The sequence below is a fragment of the Thunnus thynnus genome, chromosome 7 (genome assembly GCF_963924715.1).
Source record: "Thunnus thynnus chromosome 7, fThuThy2.1, whole genome shotgun sequence".
In the NCBI taxonomy this organism is placed as follows: Eukaryota; Metazoa; Chordata; class Actinopteri; order Scombriformes; family Scombridae; genus Thunnus; species Thunnus thynnus.
Genome location: NC_089523.1, coordinates 15,359,487 through 15,379,812, shown reverse-complemented (window position 1 = coordinate 15,379,812; position 20,326 = coordinate 15,359,487). Strand labels below are relative to the sequence as shown.

The 20,326-nt window shown below is 39.5% G+C and overlaps 1 protein-coding gene and 5 non-coding genes across 10 annotated transcripts in view; 4 read left to right on the top strand and 2 right to left on the bottom strand.

Moving 5' to 3' along the window:
• dync2h1 (dynein cytoplasmic 2 heavy chain 1) overlaps positions 1-20,326 on the bottom strand; it is a 127,804-nt gene that overhangs the window by 24,165 nt on the left and 83,313 nt on the right. For all 5 annotated transcript variants that reach the window (XM_067594554.1, XM_067594555.1, XM_067594556.1 and 2 more), the window contains 5 exons: positions 11,501-11,661; positions 10,218-10,343; positions 6,167-6,277; positions 3,288-3,357; positions 2,734-2,819 (listed from right to left, as the gene is read on the bottom strand). In XM_067594554.1, the coding sequence (XP_067450655.1) occupies positions 2,734-2,819; positions 3,288-3,357; positions 6,167-6,277; positions 10,218-10,343; positions 11,501-11,661 (554 nt within the window). The remainder of the gene's footprint in view (positions 1-2,733; positions 2,820-3,287; positions 3,358-6,166; positions 6,278-10,217; positions 10,344-11,500; positions 11,662-20,326) is intronic.
• trnat-agu (transfer RNA threonine (anticodon AGU)) lies at positions 3,688-3,761 on the bottom strand. The gene has a single exon. It is a non-coding gene; the product is annotated as a tRNA-Thr (tRNA).
• trnam-cau (transfer RNA methionine (anticodon CAU)) lies at positions 16,996-17,068 on the top strand. The gene has a single exon. It is a non-coding gene; the product is annotated as a tRNA-Met (tRNA).
• trnam-cau (transfer RNA methionine (anticodon CAU)) lies at positions 17,681-17,753 on the top strand. Its single transcript has one exon. It is a non-coding gene; the product is annotated as a tRNA-Met (tRNA).
• trnam-cau (transfer RNA methionine (anticodon CAU)) lies at positions 18,320-18,392 on the top strand. Its single transcript has one exon. It is a non-coding gene; the product is annotated as a tRNA-Met (tRNA).
• On the top strand, positions 18,874-18,946 carry trnam-cau (transfer RNA methionine (anticodon CAU)). Its single transcript has one exon. It is a non-coding gene; the product is annotated as a tRNA-Met (tRNA).

Below are 20,326 nucleotides of genomic sequence, written 5' to 3'. Positions count from 1 at the left end.
GCCATCAAATGAAAACTTATATCTTTCTTCTGCTGCAGCTGCAATGATCACATAACCTCTCTTTCCCCTCCTTTGCATCTCACTTTCAATTTCTCTCCCAAGTCTATTCCTCTGTCTTTTTAAATGAAGTGGTTTTCTGCACAGGCATGTAAAGAGGAGGAAAACAGGGAGAGAAGCAGCAGAGAATAAATGAGAGGAGGAGGGAGGACAGTAGATGAAGCAAGAAGGGAGTAAGTGATGTTGGAGTGGACGAAAGGAGCTGTGACTGTTTCAATAATTAGGTGATCATGTTCTTGGATGAGAAACAACATTACCATCTCAAATGAAAACACTTACCAGAGATATAGTGACTGAGAGAGAAGAGGAGTGTGTGAGAGAGAGAAAATGCGGCAGTGGCCAGTAAAATGGAAATTAAGGAAAATACAAGTCAGCAGAGCAATGTGGGAGAATTTGAGGAAGGAGAAATGGAGAGACAGACGCCCAAGAGACCAACAAGACACAGGAATACTGTTAGCTATGTAGGTTTACATTCTCCAATAGGGCAATCAATTCTTTTTTTTACCAAACAATTCTGAAATGAGGGAAATGGTTAAGGGGGACTATTGGGACCAAGTCTAAAGGAGTAGGAAAAAAATGTGTAAAAGTTGCAGTAATTTATTTACAAAAAACATGTTCTTTGCTACAGTTTTCCCTAGTGTTTGGGTTTATCAGTAATGAGTTCACTGTTGGTCGGAAGAAAAAGAGATACCTTCCTGCTTTAACTGCAGACATATCTTATTATTTGATTAGACAGGCTACTCTGATGCATCACTGCAGTACAAACAGAGACAAATGAGTTCCTGTGCATCAATGACTGTGCTGCACACTGGCATGCTACCTAATTGTAAAAGTGACTGTTTAAGTATCAGCAAGTATCAAGTCATTAAAGGTGAAATCGCATCTTCTTTCTGTGTTCAAATCTTTTACTTTGCTGCATTTTTGAATATGATTAGTTTTAGCTCACACTGCTAAACCACAAGCAAACCAGCCCTCATAAACAAAAGCCAGATACTCAAAGACGTATTATTCGTGGGACTTACATCTTAAGTGTGTTCTTTTCTCTGAGATATCTTGTAAGAACACCCGAGGGATCATCACAATGTGATTATTACTCAAGATGGATTTTCATTGAATCTTGTTATGTCAGATCTTTGAAGCACATGTACCTACTAGCTATGAAATGTCAATATTTGCCAGAAGTGTTCAACTGAATCGCTACAAATATGCTTGATTTGAGTGTAGCCTAACTATAAAATGCACACCAGACATGTGAAACTGAAGAAGTTACATATGTAAAAAAAAACAAGCCCTTTGTTACTCACTACACATTATCACGGCTTACCGCTATGATTCTTACCAAGAAAGGAAGAGGCACAGTGAGGGTAAATAAATGTGTCATACAGTAAATGATGAGGCAGAGAAACCCAGTCTGGTTCTACCTTAAAGGGTCATGGCTGCTGCATTAGGTATTTTGAAACAATCTCTAAAATACTGCATATCTATATAGTGATTCATTATGTGTCAGTGATAAATCAAAATCTTCACTTTTGATGAATTTCATTATTGACTGAAGATTTTGACTCTACCAAAAATAATACAATTTCTTTGGTGAATCACAGCTGCTTATTCACAGTAACTATGATCTTTTGGCCAGAAGGGTCCCAATAGCCCAATAATTCTAGCTATTGTTCAGCATCATTTCCTTCAATGTTTTTCGATTTGTTATTTATTTGGTGCTGATTCATCACTGCCTTGGGTTTCAACTGAGAAAATAAATAGTCTGGTATTTGCAAATGATGTCATTCTTTATACTCTCTCTCTTGTTATGTAGAGATGATTTATCATCGGAGCTGCAGTTCAAACGAGGAAATGCTGTGCCCCTAAACATTCGGAGTTGATTCTGACACTGATAAAATACACCATTTTTATTTATTTAGAGCTGCTGTGAAACTGTTAAAGCTGAGTTACACTTTAAATTAAATAATAGAGTTGTTACTACCATCACATGCACTGGGGTCAATGAAATCTACTTTCAGTTGACGCATATAATATATCTCCTTTGTAAAATCTTTTGACAGTGTTTGCCATCATAAGGTTTCTATTATATTCTAAGCTGGAAAACATATTTTGTAAATTCAGTGACTAGAGGGAAATTTGTCTCTGGCTCCTGTATTGTTATTGAACTTGACATAGCAAACCCTTTTGGTCTATAAACATTGTGCCTACAAAATATCAAGTGAAGAGACTGCTCTATAAAACTCACCAATGTGGGGGCTAATCTAAATTCTGTATGTATGTGCTGACCAGCTAGCAAGTTTGAAATAAAGGCTTATATTCTTAGTGTACACAAACACACACACATAGCCATACACACACGCAAACACTCGCAGACTGCCAGTGAGTTTTGGGCCAGGAAATAAACAAATCATGCATTTGCATAGATGTGTTGTATATAGAAGTGTGCTGTGAACATGTTATTTTCAGTAACTATGTACCTGTGATAACCCAGGGTAGAAATATTATGTAAATATTATGCATTATATAATTAAGTGTTGATGTGCGTTTGGGACACATCTTTGGGTTCTCCAAGTAAAAACTACCAACAGGCTTGTAGCAGTTCTGTTTTGTTTTTCTGAGATGAAATTGTAGAACTAGGACCACTCGGGTATATATTGATGTGATTGTATATTTTACCTGTGGTATGTAGTTGCGTCTCTCTTGGCAGACAGCATGGAACCAGGCCAAGCAGAAGAGAGACTGGGCTCTAGCCAGTATACCTCCTACACGAAAACAATTAACGTCAGCATCACTACCAAAACAAACTACAACAATCAATCATTAGTGGACTTTCATTTTTTAAAATTATTAATCAAACAAAAGACAACAAAGAGAGGAACACTGTGCAATAATTACAATGCTTCAGATTCTGTATTCTGTTGTTGAAACTCTTTTGAGCTTTGTGTTGCAAGCTTGCTGAGATTTCTCTGCCCATGGACTGGTAACGTGAGCAACAGTAATATGCATTCAAGATCACTTTATGTCCAAAAATGTGAACTATCCCTTGAAAAGAAAACAAATTCAAAGAACAAATTCTAAAAAAAACGGAGACATATCCACTGATTTTGACATTTTCTTTAACATTTGCATCATGGCTTGGAATAACAGTGAGCAAATCTGAAGCAACTAGAAAAATGACTTCAGAAGAAACAGGGCATCCCCTGATGAAATACAGAGCATTTGTAGAATACCTTTGCTGATTTGCTCTGGAGTCCAGGACTCATACGTTCTCAGCAGGTTCTTCTTTAATCCAGGAGGAGCCTAGAGATGGGAATACAAAGGGAGGATAGATAGACAGACAGGGAAGGGACGTGGTAAAGAAGGATAGAGAGGAAGAGGAAGAATTAAGAAGGAGTCAGGAAGAGAAGGTAGAGATGAGAGGGACAACATAAAGTAGGAGGGAGGGAGGGAGGAAGAGAGAGGGACAGTGGGTGGGGAGTTATATTATTATGATGTAACATCATACAGCAAGTTCAAATTACAAGGTCAACACAAAGAATTGCCAGTACAAAAATATGGCAAGGAAGAAGGAGACTGAAAATATGTCTAAAAGACTTATGTGCTGCACAGTAAGATGGTAACGGGACATAAAGGCACCGCTGGGATTCGAACCCAGGATCTCCTGTTTACTAGACAGGCGCTTTAACCAACTAAGCCACGGCGCCAGTTAGTTTCCTGCTGCAGAGAAACTCAATTGGTTGAGTGAATGTTCTGTACCCCAGCTTTCATGGAGAGTTTATAGAGCAGATGTATGCATATTTATATATTATTGAGAAGTAGAGAAAACATATCAGATTGTTTGCAAAACAATAGCAGAACTATAGCAGAATTAGCTCAAACTCATGTATGATAAATGAATGAGTGCAACAGGAATACAATTGTTTACATGCTAAATCAAGTTGACATTGCAAACTGAAATTTGCTGAGAGGCCAGCTGTAGAACTGTGGTTTCATCTCCATGTTTGTCATGTTTCTATGTTATTGTGGTGTATAAGCTTTTATTTTTGTGAGTCTGAGGGAGTGAACTGTAAAATTGGCCAGAATGTGTGAACCCCAAACCCCCCAAAGTGTGATTCCCAAATCCACTTCATCAAATATGTGTGCCTGGCAAGACCAAAAAGAGGCTGTGAAAGCCATCCGGGATGTGTGCAATGTTCATTCCTTTCACAGTCTGGTTAGTGTTGTTTTGTGTCTCTTGCTTAAGCCAACACCCAGTCTGCAGGACCAGTAAGACCATATGTAAAAGGCCTTTTTCTTGTTCCAGATTTCAAATATTAACAACACGGAGGCACAGAGCAAATGAGGACAGAGAAAATAGATCCTATTGAGAAGGTGGAAGTCTTCTACTGCATGCACCAGACTACCTGTTGTGTAAGTTTATTGTAGCCCACAGTGGGTGATTACAGTAACAATAGTCTTTAAACAAAGTTAAAAAAAAAAAACATTGTTCGGTCAGGGTTTGACATCAATTGGGTCCAAAATGAAGTTAGATAACCCCTCCGACCTTTCCCATGGTGAGCAGGAGTCACTACAACACTTCCTCAGCCCTTGCCTCTTCCGCTCAAGGAGCGACAGACTGATCATTTATATAAGCAGCTGGACTAAATTGTTTTTTAGTTGGTACTTTCTCTACACAAGTCAGCACATACAGCACTGTATCTCTGAATAATTCTCTGTACTTTTGGTTCCTCCAGCACAGCAAACAGAATGCTCTGTTTATGATAGAAACAATGAGCATACATTGACGTCAGTTCACACAATATTAGCTTTGCTGAACATTTGGTACCTCCATCTGGAGGTTTTGATAATACACAAACCCAGTGATATTACAACTAAATTTGCCAAAATCGGCAAATTCACTACATATGTTGCAATGTAGGTGCTTATATCCACATGCCCAAAGACATTCTGCACATATGTATATCCCTGGCCAGGCCAGTAAATGTGACGATTTCTTAATATCTCGCGTGCAGTATGTTGTACATTTAATGTATTTTTTTTTCCTACAGATTGGAAAGGATTTAGACAGCTTCACACCCATCATAAACAAAATCCATAAATTCAAATCTGGATCTCAACCACCACCAGCATGTTAGAGGCATGAATTGTAGCTGAGTTGGAAGCAGAGCAGCCATTTTTTAAGCTCAGGTGGTTTGCTCACTGACCCAGCGATCAGTGAATATATCATTGCTGTAACTGAAAGTCCTTGCTGCAATTCACCTGTTATCACCTGCTATAATATATTACAGTACTGGGAATGTGTTCAGGATGAGTGTGCATACATATGAAGTGTGTCAGTAAGTTTGCCCATGAAAGTGTGTGAGTGCGTCTGAGAGAGAAAAAGAAAGACAGACAGACAGAGAGGGAGGGAAGGAGGCTGATGTGCAGCATGCTTGGCTGCTGAAGCAGCTAACCCCTTGAGCATGACTCCCATCTGAAACACACTGAGCTCTAAAACATGCATTACTAACACACAAGCTGCAGGCTTCTATGTCTCCTTCCAAATGTACAGTATATGTGGCTGCATTGCGTATGTAGCCATTGATCATTTTATGTCGGTTATTTTATCTGTCTTATTAATTTGATTTGATGCCATTTTATTGTATTTATCCTTGTTTTACTTTATTGTAAATATTATGATTCTTTGCTTTTATGTTAAGCACTTTGCGTTGCTCTAAAAATAAAAATGATAATGGTGATGATGATGATGATGGGTAAAAGACACACACATTTTCATAAATTCACATGACATTCCAAACACACAAATCCTTTACACTCCACAGTGAGTGTACCATAACCCAGAAACATGGCCCACACCACATCAGTAAGACTAGGGCTCAGCCAGAAAGACAAACACGGCTACATTCTTCTGAGATTCACAGAGACCAATGGTCTATGGGGAAATTAAAGAAGAAGTTTCAATGCTTTATATAAAAAGCAAACAGATGGATGAACATTTGTGTACAGTGTACCTACAAAAATGTGTGGATGAGAGGCATGTTTGTGTGTCAAACTGTGTGATATGAGTAAGATGGTGGTTTTGCGTAGGTATATGTGTATGTGTGTGTACCTCATAAGTGATCTTGAGGCTGGACTGCAGCAGTATGGGAGGAAATCTTGGGTGAACTTCTGCTGTTACCCAGAGACGGAAGCCTGCTTTAGGATGTAGCACATTTAGCTCCTGTGGGGAAAAGGACAGTACACATATTAGATGCATTGATATACATAAAACACTTAGCACACAAATTACACACACATTAGTTCATACATGGACTTCCATACACACATTGATTCACAATAAATGTTTTGCCTTGAAGAGATTGCAGCAGTAATATGAAACTACTTGTGCTGTAGTATCTGATCATAGACGCAGCTTTCCTGACCTGAGGTCTACCTTACTACATGCCTACCCACCCACACACATATGCATACACACAAATACACACAGACACAGACACAACCAAACAAACATGTTGTATTTCAAAACATAAAACTCACTCATTATTTGAGCCTGTGATTGCACACATTTTCTAAATACTTATCGTATTTTGGTTCATAAAGGGCTGAAGTATATCTCAGCATATACACACAGAAAGAACCAAGACTGCTGGGTTGGATTCAAACCCAGGATCTTCATGCTTTGAGGTAAAAGTGCTAACCGCTAAGTTCACTGAAGTCCATGCAAACTAAATCCTTTTCATTTCAGAGAGTAAAAACCTCTATACACCACTGAACGAGTGTGGAAATATCCAAATCTTGAAACCATAATCTTGTTTCACTGTTACACAATGACTGGATGACGTCTAAAATATCACCTGATAAATTACAAACAATTTTTCATATTAACTGTGAGAACAAACATTGACTCCCATGGATTATTTATTATAAATGCAAATTTCTAGCCCCCCACTCAAAAAAGACTTTACTTGAAGACTTTCCTTCATATTTGCTTCTTTCTACAGATTCACAAACATATATACTATGAGGAGGATAACCAGTACAGTATATATAGCAAATAAACATAATAAATAAATCAAAAATAAAATATTTTCCCCCCACTCAATTTCCAGCTTTCTCTCTCACTCACTTCTCTTCTTACACTCCTTCCCCCTCTCTTTCTTTTTTTCTCAAAGACACATGGTTAAAAATAGCATGCTGGCACCTTAGGGTCTTGTGTCATCTGATTGGGCACTCACTCTCTCTCTCTCTCTCTCTCTCACACACACACACACACACACGCCCGCACACACACACACACAGAATTGTAATCAATGTGTTTCTGACTCATTTGGAACACCTAATTCATTCTCATCGAAGCACACATGATCACAGAATCAAATAACACAAGAGCTGACATGCCTCGAAGAAAAGTGTCTCATGTCTGTGTGTGTGTGTGTGTGCATCTGTATGCCTGATGCGTTGTCAACCAGAATTTCACTGGAACAAATGATAGTATTGCGGGAAGATGCAACACAGTGACATGCACAGATGAGACTCATAAAATACTGTAACTCCTGATACAATCCTATCACAATGTTTTAACCAATGATAATGATAAATATTATTATATTACATATTGTATTCATTGATTCATTATTTATTCATTATGTATTATTCATTTATCAATTTAATTAGATAGATAGATAGATAGATAGATAGATAGATAGATAGATAGATAGATAGATAGATAGATAAAGAAAGCAGTGAAAGCGGAAGAATATGAGTGGACAGGGACGAGAAGACGAGAAGACATCTGCACTGCCAACTTCAATTACGAACACTAACCGCTCTCCTTCTCCGTCTCTCTTTCCTCCGCTCTCCTCTCTCTAACTGACTAACTGATTTAGTGAAGGAGGGAAGAACTGGGGAGACAGATGGCAAGAAGAAGCCAAAAAATTTTGAAACTACATTGAGAGATGCAGTACGGCCGAGCAGATGGACACAGCTACAGAAAGAGGAGCTGATACCATTAAAACAAAGCCCTCTCTGGGTAGAATTTCCACCTTCCTGCTGAGGCTCAGTTCATCTTTCCCCTACTTCCTTCCTTTCACATCTACTTTTTCTTCATTCTTTCTTTCCTATGCTCGCTGCCTTCCCCATTCCCCTTGTTGCGTCAGTTTTTCATTTCAAGCTCGACTGCCGAGACTTCAACCTCATCGGCTGCTGGGCAAGAACGAGAAAGAAACGGAGAGAGAAAGGAGAACAGACAGATAGAAAGAGAGTTTTAGTTTAATGATATTAGGGTGTAAAGGAGAAGTGTTACTGTAAGAAAAACTGGAGAGAAGATAGTCAAGATGAAGAAGTGGAAACAAAACAAGAAATATGCTAAATTAAATAATAGGAGGAGAGGAGAGAGAGGGAATGGAGCGGAGAAGGACAAAAGTAGAGGAGCAGATCTATAATAAGCCATGGTTTAAGTAGCAGTGGGAGAACAGACAACACTGGACAGGAGGGATCTCTGGCTAACCCCAGGGCACACACGTGCATGGCACACACACACACACACACAGGTATAAGCCCACACACAGACACTCACACATGCAGAGGCCAATCACTGCCAACAGCTGTGCCTCCCAGTGAGATATGACCTGCTACAGTGACACAGCACTAAACAGAACCCCAGGAAAAACACATGGACACAGAACACATACAGAACAATAAAAACATATAGTACAAGCTACATGAGAACTTCGGGTGAGACAAACACTTACAGTACTACATGCACAGTGATCATGAACGTGCACATGTATATACAGCAACAAATACACAAACATATATAGAGAGACACACATGGTCACAGTCACCACCACACAAACAACAACACAGTGATGAATATGGGCTGGTAGGTAGAATGCAAAGTGTGTATGTGCAGGGAAAGGACAGAAGGTAATTTTAGATATGGAAATTTGGGCAACTGGCAGAATGTGTTCCTGTGTGTGTGTGTGTGTGTGTGTGTAGCAGTGTTGCATTATTGTAGATAAACACTGACAAGCAGAGTGAAACAAGAAATTATGTACACAGTTTAAGCACAGAACATCCTCCAGGCTCCCCCCTTCTACTGACCTTTCCCCCTAACCCAGACTCCACCCACCTGGAACTGGAAATGGGGGCTTGAGATGATGTAAAGAAGTGAAATTAGACTTGTTTAAAGGGGACATATCATGCTTTTTGTGATTTTCTGTTATGTTTATACTGTTATGATGTTGGATGTCTATGTTAAACATGGTCAAAGTTCCAAAACATAAGGTGAACATACATATGTAAAAAATGGGCTCAAACATGTATGGATGTTTGAGAAGTTATTTAGAGTAAAGAAAGGGAAAAGGAAGCAAAATCTGAATACTATTGTTTGTTTACATAGCCTCCAGAACTGCCAGAAGTCTGCCGGGGGGCAGCTTCCGGGAGCTAACCAATCAGAACAGAGTGGGCTCATTGGATGGGGGACCTTAAAGAGACAGCTCAAACGGCCTGTTTCAGACAGAGGCTGAACCGAGGGGCTGCATAAAGGGCCAGCATAAGATAAATAAGGAATTTTTTGAACTGTAAATCATGCAAAGATACTCCTGTAGAATCCCAGAATATAAATAAAGACCTGGAAATATGGATGATAGGTTCTCTTTAACTTCTTCAATGGACTTGTCCTTCAGGACTTATTCCACTGGACTCATCCCAGTGGACTGTTCATCTAAGCCTTTTCTTGGACTTACTTTGCAAGTCTTTGATTTATTATATCGTTTAGGACTTATTGCTGGATCATTGCATCATGTATTTGTATTGAATGTTACATATTTTCTGTTATGTTTGTAATATGCAGTTTTCCAGTAAAAATATAAACAATAAACAGTTGCAGATGGACACACACCCAACAAACTAACATACAGGATTTCTGTAGGGTAACAGAGTCAATTTGATTGCTCTCTTCTTGAGTTCATCATGGGAGGTTCTTGTTAGCTGCTATTGTCTAATAATGAGAAAAGGCATATAAAGAAATACACCTTACCAACCAAAAAGTGCAAAAATACAAAGAAAAACAACAATCTCTCTCACACAAACAGATGCTAACATATGTCCCTGAGATCTTACCACACAAAAAGACTCATAAACACACACAGGGTACGTACTTTTTCGAGGAGGGGTAGCCATGCAGTGACAAGGTGAAGGTTTTTCAAGCAAAGCCAGTCTCCATTTCGGGAACATTCTCTCAGTGTCGCTAAGGCCACATCAGCCTGTCCCTGACCCATAGAGATCTAGACAGACAAAGAGGGGGAGGAAGGGAGGGAGAGAAACAGAGGCAGTGGGATAGAAAATTTGATTCACATTGTAATTTCTCACAAGTTAGCAGCAGATAATCTGATTCCATTTTTTAATTCATCTCTCCTCAGTGGGAGGAACGATGAAACACAAAGTCAGATTCCCACTGTGTTTTTTTTCTCAATACAGCTCCCATATTGAAGCCAGAAACACAACTAACTGATCTGATTTATGTATAACTGATATGACTTAATGTTATATGCAGCACCCATGTAAGTGGAATGCTTGGTGTGTACATCTTTGCAGTCACACACATGGGTTCCTTGTACATAATGTTGGTTGTAGTTACAATGGAAATGGTAAAACCTACTTTCTAATATGTTTTCTAGGTGACTGAGGGCAGGTTTGAAAAGTAAGAAAGATATTGAAACAGAGATCAGAAAAGAGGCATAAAAAACTGTAAACCCACAGTAATTTACATAAATCCAATACACTACCCATCCTTATGTGACAGAAATCAACGCCTTAATTCTGGTTCGAAAAATGTGTTTTTTGCCAGGAGGTCTTGACACAGTCACTTGAAATTGACACACTGTAATGAAGGAACATGTCACCCGAAGCAATGGAACAGCGCTTTCATGCATTTCCAATAATTTTTGGACAACAGTTGAGTTCTGTGGCACATAGGCACAAGCTTCTGTATATCAGGCTTTGACTGTGCAGATGATACTTGTTAGTAAGATAAATTTCTCTGTGGGTTTTCATCTCTTCAGGGGATTTGATGATCACTATAAAAAGAAAATAATACCTACATTTTTCTTTAATAGCTGCATTAACCACATATTGAATAACTGCAGGTGTGTCTTGCAGGGGCAGACTGAAAAGGAGATGATCTCAGATGTCTTCCTGTCTTAAAAAGTATTATAATTGCTGACCTCCATTGGCAGAACAATATCAAGAGTTATACTTCAAAACTGTGTTGCAATAAGACATTCAACAAGCTGTAGGACTCTCATTTTTCCCCATGTAGGTGCACAATAGATTATTCTATAGATTTTATCTGGTGTTCTGTCAAAAAAAACAAAAAAAAAAAAACACTTGCACTTGCCAATAAATTGCAATTATTTTATCATTTAATTGTGTTATTCTCTACCTCATGATAGTTGTCCCTGCCCACGGTTTCCGAAGCTAGTTCTGCAAGTTCCTGGGAGGGGTCTGCCCCCGGAGAGATGATGATCAACACCGGCTCCCATTCCAATGTCTCAGTGTAGAGACGCCGCAGGTTCAGAGGAGGGGGGGAGAGCTCTTTCATACCTGCAGAGAGAAGATAAAGGAGATAGGAGGAGAACGAGGGGCGTGAAAGAAAGATCTGTAAAGTGTGTTTCAACATTTCATTTAAATTTGATATGCTACTAAAAGTCAAAGTCACTGGATTCACTGCACAGAGAGGAGGCAGAAATAAAGCTAAACAGTGGGAAACAAGAAGTGGAGGCAAATGGAAGTAAGTAACAGCAAAGGGGCATTAGGTAAGGGTAGATGGGGAAGAAGCATACATGCAGTACCAGTCAAAAGTTTGGACACACCTTCCCATTCCCTTGAGTGAGAGAGTGTGTCCAAACGTTTGACTGGTACTGTACATGGAGTAGAAAAATCAAGTGGAAAAAGATGACAAGGAGACAGAGGGGGAGCATTAACAGGGAGGGGTAGACAGTACCAGAGGGAGGTGATGGGGAGGAAGGCTGGGGAAAAAAGAAAAAAAAAAAAAAAAGTTGAAGAAGGGGGAGAGCAGGAGGCAGGCAGTGATGGTGAAAGGGAGAGAGGGCAGAAGAGGAAGACACTGAAAGAGACAGAGTGAGAGAGATTAGGGGGGTGATGCAGTATGCATACTGAGTGTTAGGTATGCAGCAGTATTCGCAACACATAGCAGAAGAATACCTTGTCAGCCCCCTGGTGTTGAGAAGCCAGGCTCTTTGTGTATGCGTCTAAGAGTGTGTGTGTGTGAGTCTGTATGTGTATGTTTTTCTCACTGAGCATTAGGCTCTAATCCTGCTGTAATATATTGAATCGCATATCAGATATGAGTTAATAGTGACACACAAGCTGCGATACAGGCGCACACAGCGTGAGTGGCTGTGTTAGAAATACTGCTGTGACGTTATTCATGCATGTATCAGCAGATATCTCTTTCAGACACACAAGCGCACACACACACATGCTCACATACACATATACATACACTCACATGTTTACTTAGGTCACTTTTGTGGACATTAAATAGACTTACATTAATTTCCTGGAGATTTACTCTAACATTAACCTAACTTTAACCTTAACCACTGATCCAAAAATCAGCTTTTTCACAATCGGGGACGCGACTTTTGTCCCCAATAGGACAAGCCGTCCTAAATTAACTGGTCTTTAGTCTGAAATCTGTCCTGAACAGAACTGCATGCACGCACAAACACACACACACACACACACACACACAGTGCTGTCTTTTCTGGTTGAGACAACTGCCCTCTCGCCTGAACATTCTTTTGGTGTCTGCTGCCAAATTCAATCTGCTGCACTGGAGTACACACACATACACGCACACAAGGTCTTGGAAGAGAACATCTCAGAGCGACCTTTTGCTGCATCACCATGGCAACACTAAGAAAAACAGTCATCTGACCACATGGCTTGTGATGTCTGACTGCAAAAAAAAAAAAAAGGGAGCATTTACAGAACAAGCGCGTGCACAAATGTATACACAACTACCTTTGACATGGGCAGGTAATCAGTATTCGTGCTGCAAACCAGCATCCTCTGTCTGTGAATAGCAAAGTTCACCTTGGCTTTTATGACACACATTCAGGGCAAAGAGGAGCCTAGGTAAAGACAGCGCCACAGTCTCCCTGTGGTTCAAACACAGCTCAGTAGAGGAAACATTGCACGGTTAAGAATTAATGAGCAAACACTTGACATTATAGGCATTCAAGTTTTTCTATTAAAATATTTTAATTATTCTATTAAAATCACTGTAATGGACAGTCAAAGGACACATTTGCATTTAAATTCTGACTGATTGTTGAAAGAAAAAAAAGGGTGTCCCCTTGGCTGGATGGTTAATGATAAGAAAAGTAACTGAAAGATTTTTTTTATGAGAAAGACAGCTTGTATTTTTGAGACGTAGAGTGAGCAAGCTAGTGAGCAAGCACAAGTTTGTGCGTGTATGGTTGTGTTCAACCAGGCATGACTGTGTGCGTGAGCAGTGCCCAGGCCTGGACTGGGGGGATTGAGTGAGATTAGTTGTAAGAGGATTACAGACCATGCCTCATTAGCATACTGATTTACTGCCAAAAACACATACACACAAAATCGTCTTCTCTCTTGTTCTTCTTTTTTTTTTTTTATCTGTCTGTCTCTTTCAGACAGATGCACACTCTCATCCACCTCATACGTACAATACATCCTCACCAGTGGGTTCACTTGGCGTTCAAGGAATATGAGGACAATCTCTTTATCATGATAGAGTAAGTGTGTACTTCATTAGAGCTGTCCACAGACACACAAGCAAGATAAAGAAGTGAAACTTGTGCTTTCAGGGAATTAGCTCAAATGGAAACACAGACATATACCATTAAAAATGGAGAGATGGGCTTATAGACACCCACAAATTAAGAAGTAAAAACAGGCACACACACTAACACACCTAAACAAATGCTTTAAAGTAATACACACACACACACATACAAAGGCTGGAGTGCCATCCTGAATGGTTATTGTCTCACTTTTCTCCATATTCATTTAACACTGTCACAGCCTTGCTGGCGCAGTAGGCACAGTCTCATAATCTGAAGGTTGTGAGTTTGAGCCTAACACAGGGCAAATGCCTTTAAGAAAATGAATTACATGAACATAATTGAGACTGCATGGAGGAAGTTACTGCACAGTCAATGGGTGGAAAAAAACACACACTGTCAAAGATGGAGAGATGGGCTGATGGATACCCATAAACTCAGATATTCAAAAAGATAACTCGACAAACACAAGGCTGTAGTACCATCATGACAATGTTTGACAAGGGCTCTGACAGCTTTGTTGGCACAGTAGAGAGTGTGTAAACTGAGTGATCTGAAGGCTGGAATTTGAGACTCGCACAGGGCAGGTGTTTCAAGAAAAAGAATTACATGGAAACAAAAGAGAATGAATGGACACAATTTCTACACAGTCAATGTGGTGTAAAATAGAATGGACACGACTTCAAAGATGGAGAGACACCCACAATCTCAGCTTTAAAGATAGGCACACAGACGCAAACACAGACACACACATGCACATACAAAGGCTGGAGTGTCACCCTCAATGAGCCAGTATTATTATTAGCACACTGTAGCAGCTGCACAACAGCTGACACTGAGTTTCAGTCAATAGAGTTTTTGGTATCAGTAGGAGGCAAGTTAGTGAGAGTACTCTGGCTCACTCCCTCTCTGTCTATAACTTCTCCTTTCAAACCCCCTTTCCCTTTCTGATCTTTACAATGTTCCCTTTATAACATTTGTGAAACTATTTCAAAAGTTGAGGGTTGAGGAAAAAGTCAACTGTGGCAACTGATCTGAATGGCCAATTAGAGGTTTCAAAGCCTTGTTGGCGCAGTAGGCAGCGCGCCAGTCTCCTAATCTGAAGGTTGTGAGTTCAAGCCTCACACTTTGTGTTTTAACAAAGCGGATTACCTGACAGCAAAACATTATGGTACAGACAAAAGCTACATGCTGTCATAAGTAAAGTACCAGTTGTGTGGTCTAAGAATTGAAGATTAGTATGTTAAAGACTGACCTTTAAAATGTCATCATTCACCCAGGGGTTTTTTTGTTGTTGTGATTAATTGTGTATCTGTGATTGCCTTTAGGGATGATCTCAATCTAGCATCTCTCACACTCATCTTTCTTTGCTATAAACTATCCAGCACTCTGATACCATACCTCACACTCACTCATGCACACACGTTCATGACTGACTAGAAAGGCTGCCACATGACATTGTATTACTGTTTCTTTTGTTGCAGTTATATTTTTGTTTTTTTGTTTCCATTAACCTGCGTCTCCCTCTCTTTTGTCATGGCTTTAGTGCTTGGTGATGAAACAAAGCATGTTAGGATGATTGTAGCCCTTATGTGAACACTGTGGTGTACAGACTCATTGTTATTGTGATTATACAGACTGTATTATTTTTATTGTTTAATGCAACAGTTTCCAAAGCCTCATTGTCTCAGTCTCATAATCTGAAGGTTGTGAGTTCAAGCCTCACACGGAGCAGGTGTTTTAACAAAGTGGATTACCTGGCAACAAAACATGATGGCAGAGACAAAGGCCACATGCTGTCAAAAGTAAAATATCAATCATATAGTGTAACAATTTACAATTTGTCAGTTAAAGACTGCACCTAAAAAATCTTACCGTCACACAATCATTCCAAAGTCTATTTTTTGTTTCTTTTTCATTATTAATTGTGCATCTGTGCTTGCCTGTAGGGATGCTCTCATACAATATCTCTACCACTTATCTTTCTTTTTTATAACATTTCCAGAACTCTGACACCATACCTCACAATCATCCATGCACACACAGTCATCGCTGAGTAGACAGACTGCCACGTGCCATTGTATTATTGTCTCTTTTGTTATACGCAGTTATATTCTCATTCTTTTGTTTCCTTCATCCTGTGTTTGCCATGGCTTTTGTGTTAGGTCATGACACAACGACCATAAGGCTGTACCCGAAGCTTCGAAGCTTTGCTCATTGCCATGGTATTGGTTAAAATCAGTATTTGAATTTTTGTATACATATATATATATATATATATATATATATATATATATATATATATATGAAAAAAAAATTTCTTCCCCGGTGACGGTAGTCTGATAGGAAGAGGAGTGAAGAGACAGTGAGAGATGATGGAGGCAGCCTCAGTGTCGCTCATCAGCTCATGCTGAAGATGCTTCTTCCGGTGGAGAAGCAGGCTGCTGTCTCTCTCTCTCAGAAAGACAGAGACACAGTTGTAAGCAGCGACACATGGGGGAGAACAGGGTAGCAGGTGCGTGGCATGGAGACCTGCCAGAAGAAGTAGCAGCAGCTTCAGCTCAAGCTGGATGTAGAACACAAAACACCGGCGGGCGGCGAGGAGGAGGCACCTACACTGTGAGACTCCCTCTTCCCCACTGCCTCCGTCATCTCTCCCTCACTCTCCTCACCCCTTGTTCCTATTGGACCAAAACCGCTGTGGCCCCGCCCTTTCCCTCCCATAGCAAAGTTTCAAATACATTTGATTAATTGCTGCTGAAGTTTCGAAGCACAAAAAAAACCTGTTTTTTTCTTTTTTCTTTTCCATTCCGAGTTCGTCTTAGCTCGGCCAGGAAAACTTATGTAGTCACTCCAAAGCCTCGTACGATAAGCCTGCACAGTTGCAATTATGACAAAATAATTGTAAAATATAAATGCTTTCTCTTCAAAATGATGCCGGAGTGAAGGAGAATGTCCCAATTGGAAAATAAAACCTCTCCGACTTTGAGTCTCTTCCTTGATACTGGTGTCATGTTCTGTGCCAATATTGGTGGGTAAATACAATAAATAGACAAAAATATTCATTATGGAAAACATTTACACAGCCTCGTTGGCGCAGTAGGCAGCGCGTCAGTCTCATAATCTGAAGGTCGTGAGTTCGAGCCTCACACGGGGCAGGTGTTTTAAAATCACATGACCCCAAAACACAATGGGAAAGATACACTGATAAAAGTAGAGTGCCATTAGATTTGGGATAGAATATAGATGCATACAGTCATGCCTGATACTGAAAACTGAACAATCCTACAGAAGCTCCAGAATAATCATGCTTAAGGACTAACTATCGTACGTTGGAATTCAGACTGCCGTGCATGCAGAACTGAGTCTACAACTTATGTGATTCTGTGCCACAAATTGACTGCAATGATAAAAAGGAATCACAAAAACATTATTACTTTGTGTATAATTTCATCATCAGCCAAAAGACTTTTCTTTTTTTTTCATTTTCGTTCTGAGTTCGTCTTAGCCCAGTTAGAAAACAATATGTAGTCTGTTCCAATACTCGTACAATAACAGGGCCGCATAGTTGCACTTATGAAATAATGTTTGTAAAATATAAGTGCCTTCTCTTCAAAGTGATCCCAGAGTGAGGTAGAAGTCCAAATTGGAAAATACAAGCTCTCCGTCTTTGAATCTCTTCCTTTATACCGGTGTCATGTTCTGTGCCAATATTGGTGGGTAGATACAATAAATAGATGAAAATATTCATTATGGAAAACATTTACACAGCCTCGTTGGCGCAGTAGGCAGCGCGTCAGTCTCATAATCTGAAGGTCGTGAGTTCGAGCCTCACACGGGGCAGGTGTTTTAAAATCAGATGACCCCAAAACACAATAGGAAAGATACACTGTTGAAAGTAGAGTGCCAGTAGATTTGCAATAGAATCATCAATATAATCATGTTTAAGGACAAACTATCGTACTTTCAAATTAAGACTGCAGCACATGCAGAACTGACTGCAAATTATGTGATTCTGTGCCACAAGTTACCAAGTTGACTGCAATGATAAGAGAGAATCACAAAAACATTATTACTTTATATACCATTTCATCATCAGTCAAAAGGATTTTTTTTTCTATTTTCTTTTCCATTCCGAGTTCGTCTTAGCTCAGCCAGGAAAACTTATGTAGTCGCTCCAAATCCTCGTACGATAAGCCTGCACAGTTGCAATTATGACAAAATAATTGTAAAATATAAATGCTTTCTCTTCAAAATGATGCCGGAGTGAAGGAGAATGTCCCAATTGGAAAATAAAACCTCTCCGACTTTGAGTCTCTTCTTTGATACTGGTGTCATGTTTTGTGCCAATATTGGTGGGTAAATACAATAAATAGACGAAAATATTCATTATGGAAAACATTTACACAGCCTCGTTGGCGCAGTAGGCAGCGCGTCAGTCTCATAATCTGAAGGTCATGAGTTTGAGCCTCACACGGGGCAGGTGTTTTAAAATCACATGACCCCAAAACATAATAGGAAACATACACTGTTAAAAATAGAGTGCCACTAGATTTGCAATATAATCATGTTTAAGGACAAGCTATCATACTTTCAAATTCAGACTGCAGCGCATGCAGAACTGACTGCAAATTATGTGATTCTGTGCCACAAATTACCAAGTTGACTGCAATGATAAGAGTGAATCACAAAAACATTATTACTTTATATACCATTTCATCATTAGTCGCTCCAAATCCTCGTACGATAAGCCTGCACAGTTGCAATTATGACAAAATAATTGTAAAATATAAATGCTTTCTCTTCAAAATGATGCCGGAGTGAAGGAGAATGTCCCAATTGGAAAATAAAACCTCTCCGGCTTTGAATCTCTTCCTTGATACTGGTGTCATGTTCTGTGCCAATATTGGTGGGTAAATACAATTAATAGATGAAAATATTCATTATGGAAAACATTTACACAGCCTCGTTGGCGCAGTAGGCAGCGCGTCAGTCTCATAATCTGAAGGTCGTGAGTTCGAACCTCACACGGGGCAGGTTTTTAAAATCAGATGACCCCAAAACACAATGGGAAAGATACACTGTTGAAAGTAGAGTGCCAGTAGATTTGGGATAGAATATAGATGCATACAGTCTCAGTACAGAATCAAACCATCAACCTTCTGGTTACAAGCTTGCTCCTCTAACCTTTAAGCCATCACTACCTGCCTACACAGGTTTACATAATTTACACTTTTAATCTGTCAGCAATTTTTGCTAAGCCATCTCTGGCCTTGTAAATTGCAGCATTATTGCCCTTTTTGATAATGACTCCTTTGTATTATTGATATAGTTTCATCAGCAGGGTTTGGTCTGCTAATGAAAAGAACACCACTCTAGTTTACCCTTCTTTTTGAGATATAGTATCGTCTTTTCGACAATCGACTGTTCTGGGCTGCTTATGTACATGCATGCGCACACTGCAAGCTTATTCAAGCTTGGCTAGAGTTAACATTGACTAGACATGGCTAAGTTGTGTTAGTGGAATGGCTTAAGCCTCAAGTGAAAGTTGACGTTTAGTCTAGCCAGGCTTTTTCAAGAAAGTGCAGCTTTCTTTAACCCTCAGATCTCCTGATGAGCAGGTTGGCACCTGGCATGGCAGCCTCTGCTATCAGTGTATGAACAGGTGAATGTTGACATGTGTTGTAAAATGCTTTGAGTGGTCAGAGGACTAGAAAGGCGCTATATAAGTGTAGGCCATTTATTTATATTACCAAAGTAGCCCAAATACCCCAAATTGACAATAATCAGCCATAATAATAAAAAACAAACAACCACTACACTTATGGGTGATTTACCAAGTTGACTAAAAAGATATGAATGTATTGAAAAACATTTTTTCAACCATATGTACCATTTCAGCCAAAAGGTTTTTCTTTTTCCCTTCTTTTCTGTTCAGAGTTTGTCGTGGCTCACTGAGGAAAAATGAGGTAAACTCAATACTTGTTTGATAAAGATGAATAGTTGCAGTTATGAGATAATGTGTGTCAAATGTAAGTGCCGTCTCTTCAAAATGATGCCAGATGGAGATGTCACAATTGGTAAATACAACTTTTCCATTCTTGAGTCCCTTCCTCACATCTCTGTTGGGAGGAGCTAAGAAGTGAGGAAGTGACATGAGTGAGGGATGCAAGGAGCCATGTTAGCCAAATTAAAAAAGCAACGCCAGTGTCACAGTTGTGAAACTACTAGATTTCTACTTGAATATTAGTACTGAAGAACTACTGATTGTGCATATGAATGCAAAATGCTGATTTACACCTTTACTTGGAACTTGAAACAAAGGCTGGATATTGTTTGACGATTTTCAATACTGTTGTCATATTTTGTGCCACAACATAATACAATAAATACACCGAACTAATCACTACAAAACT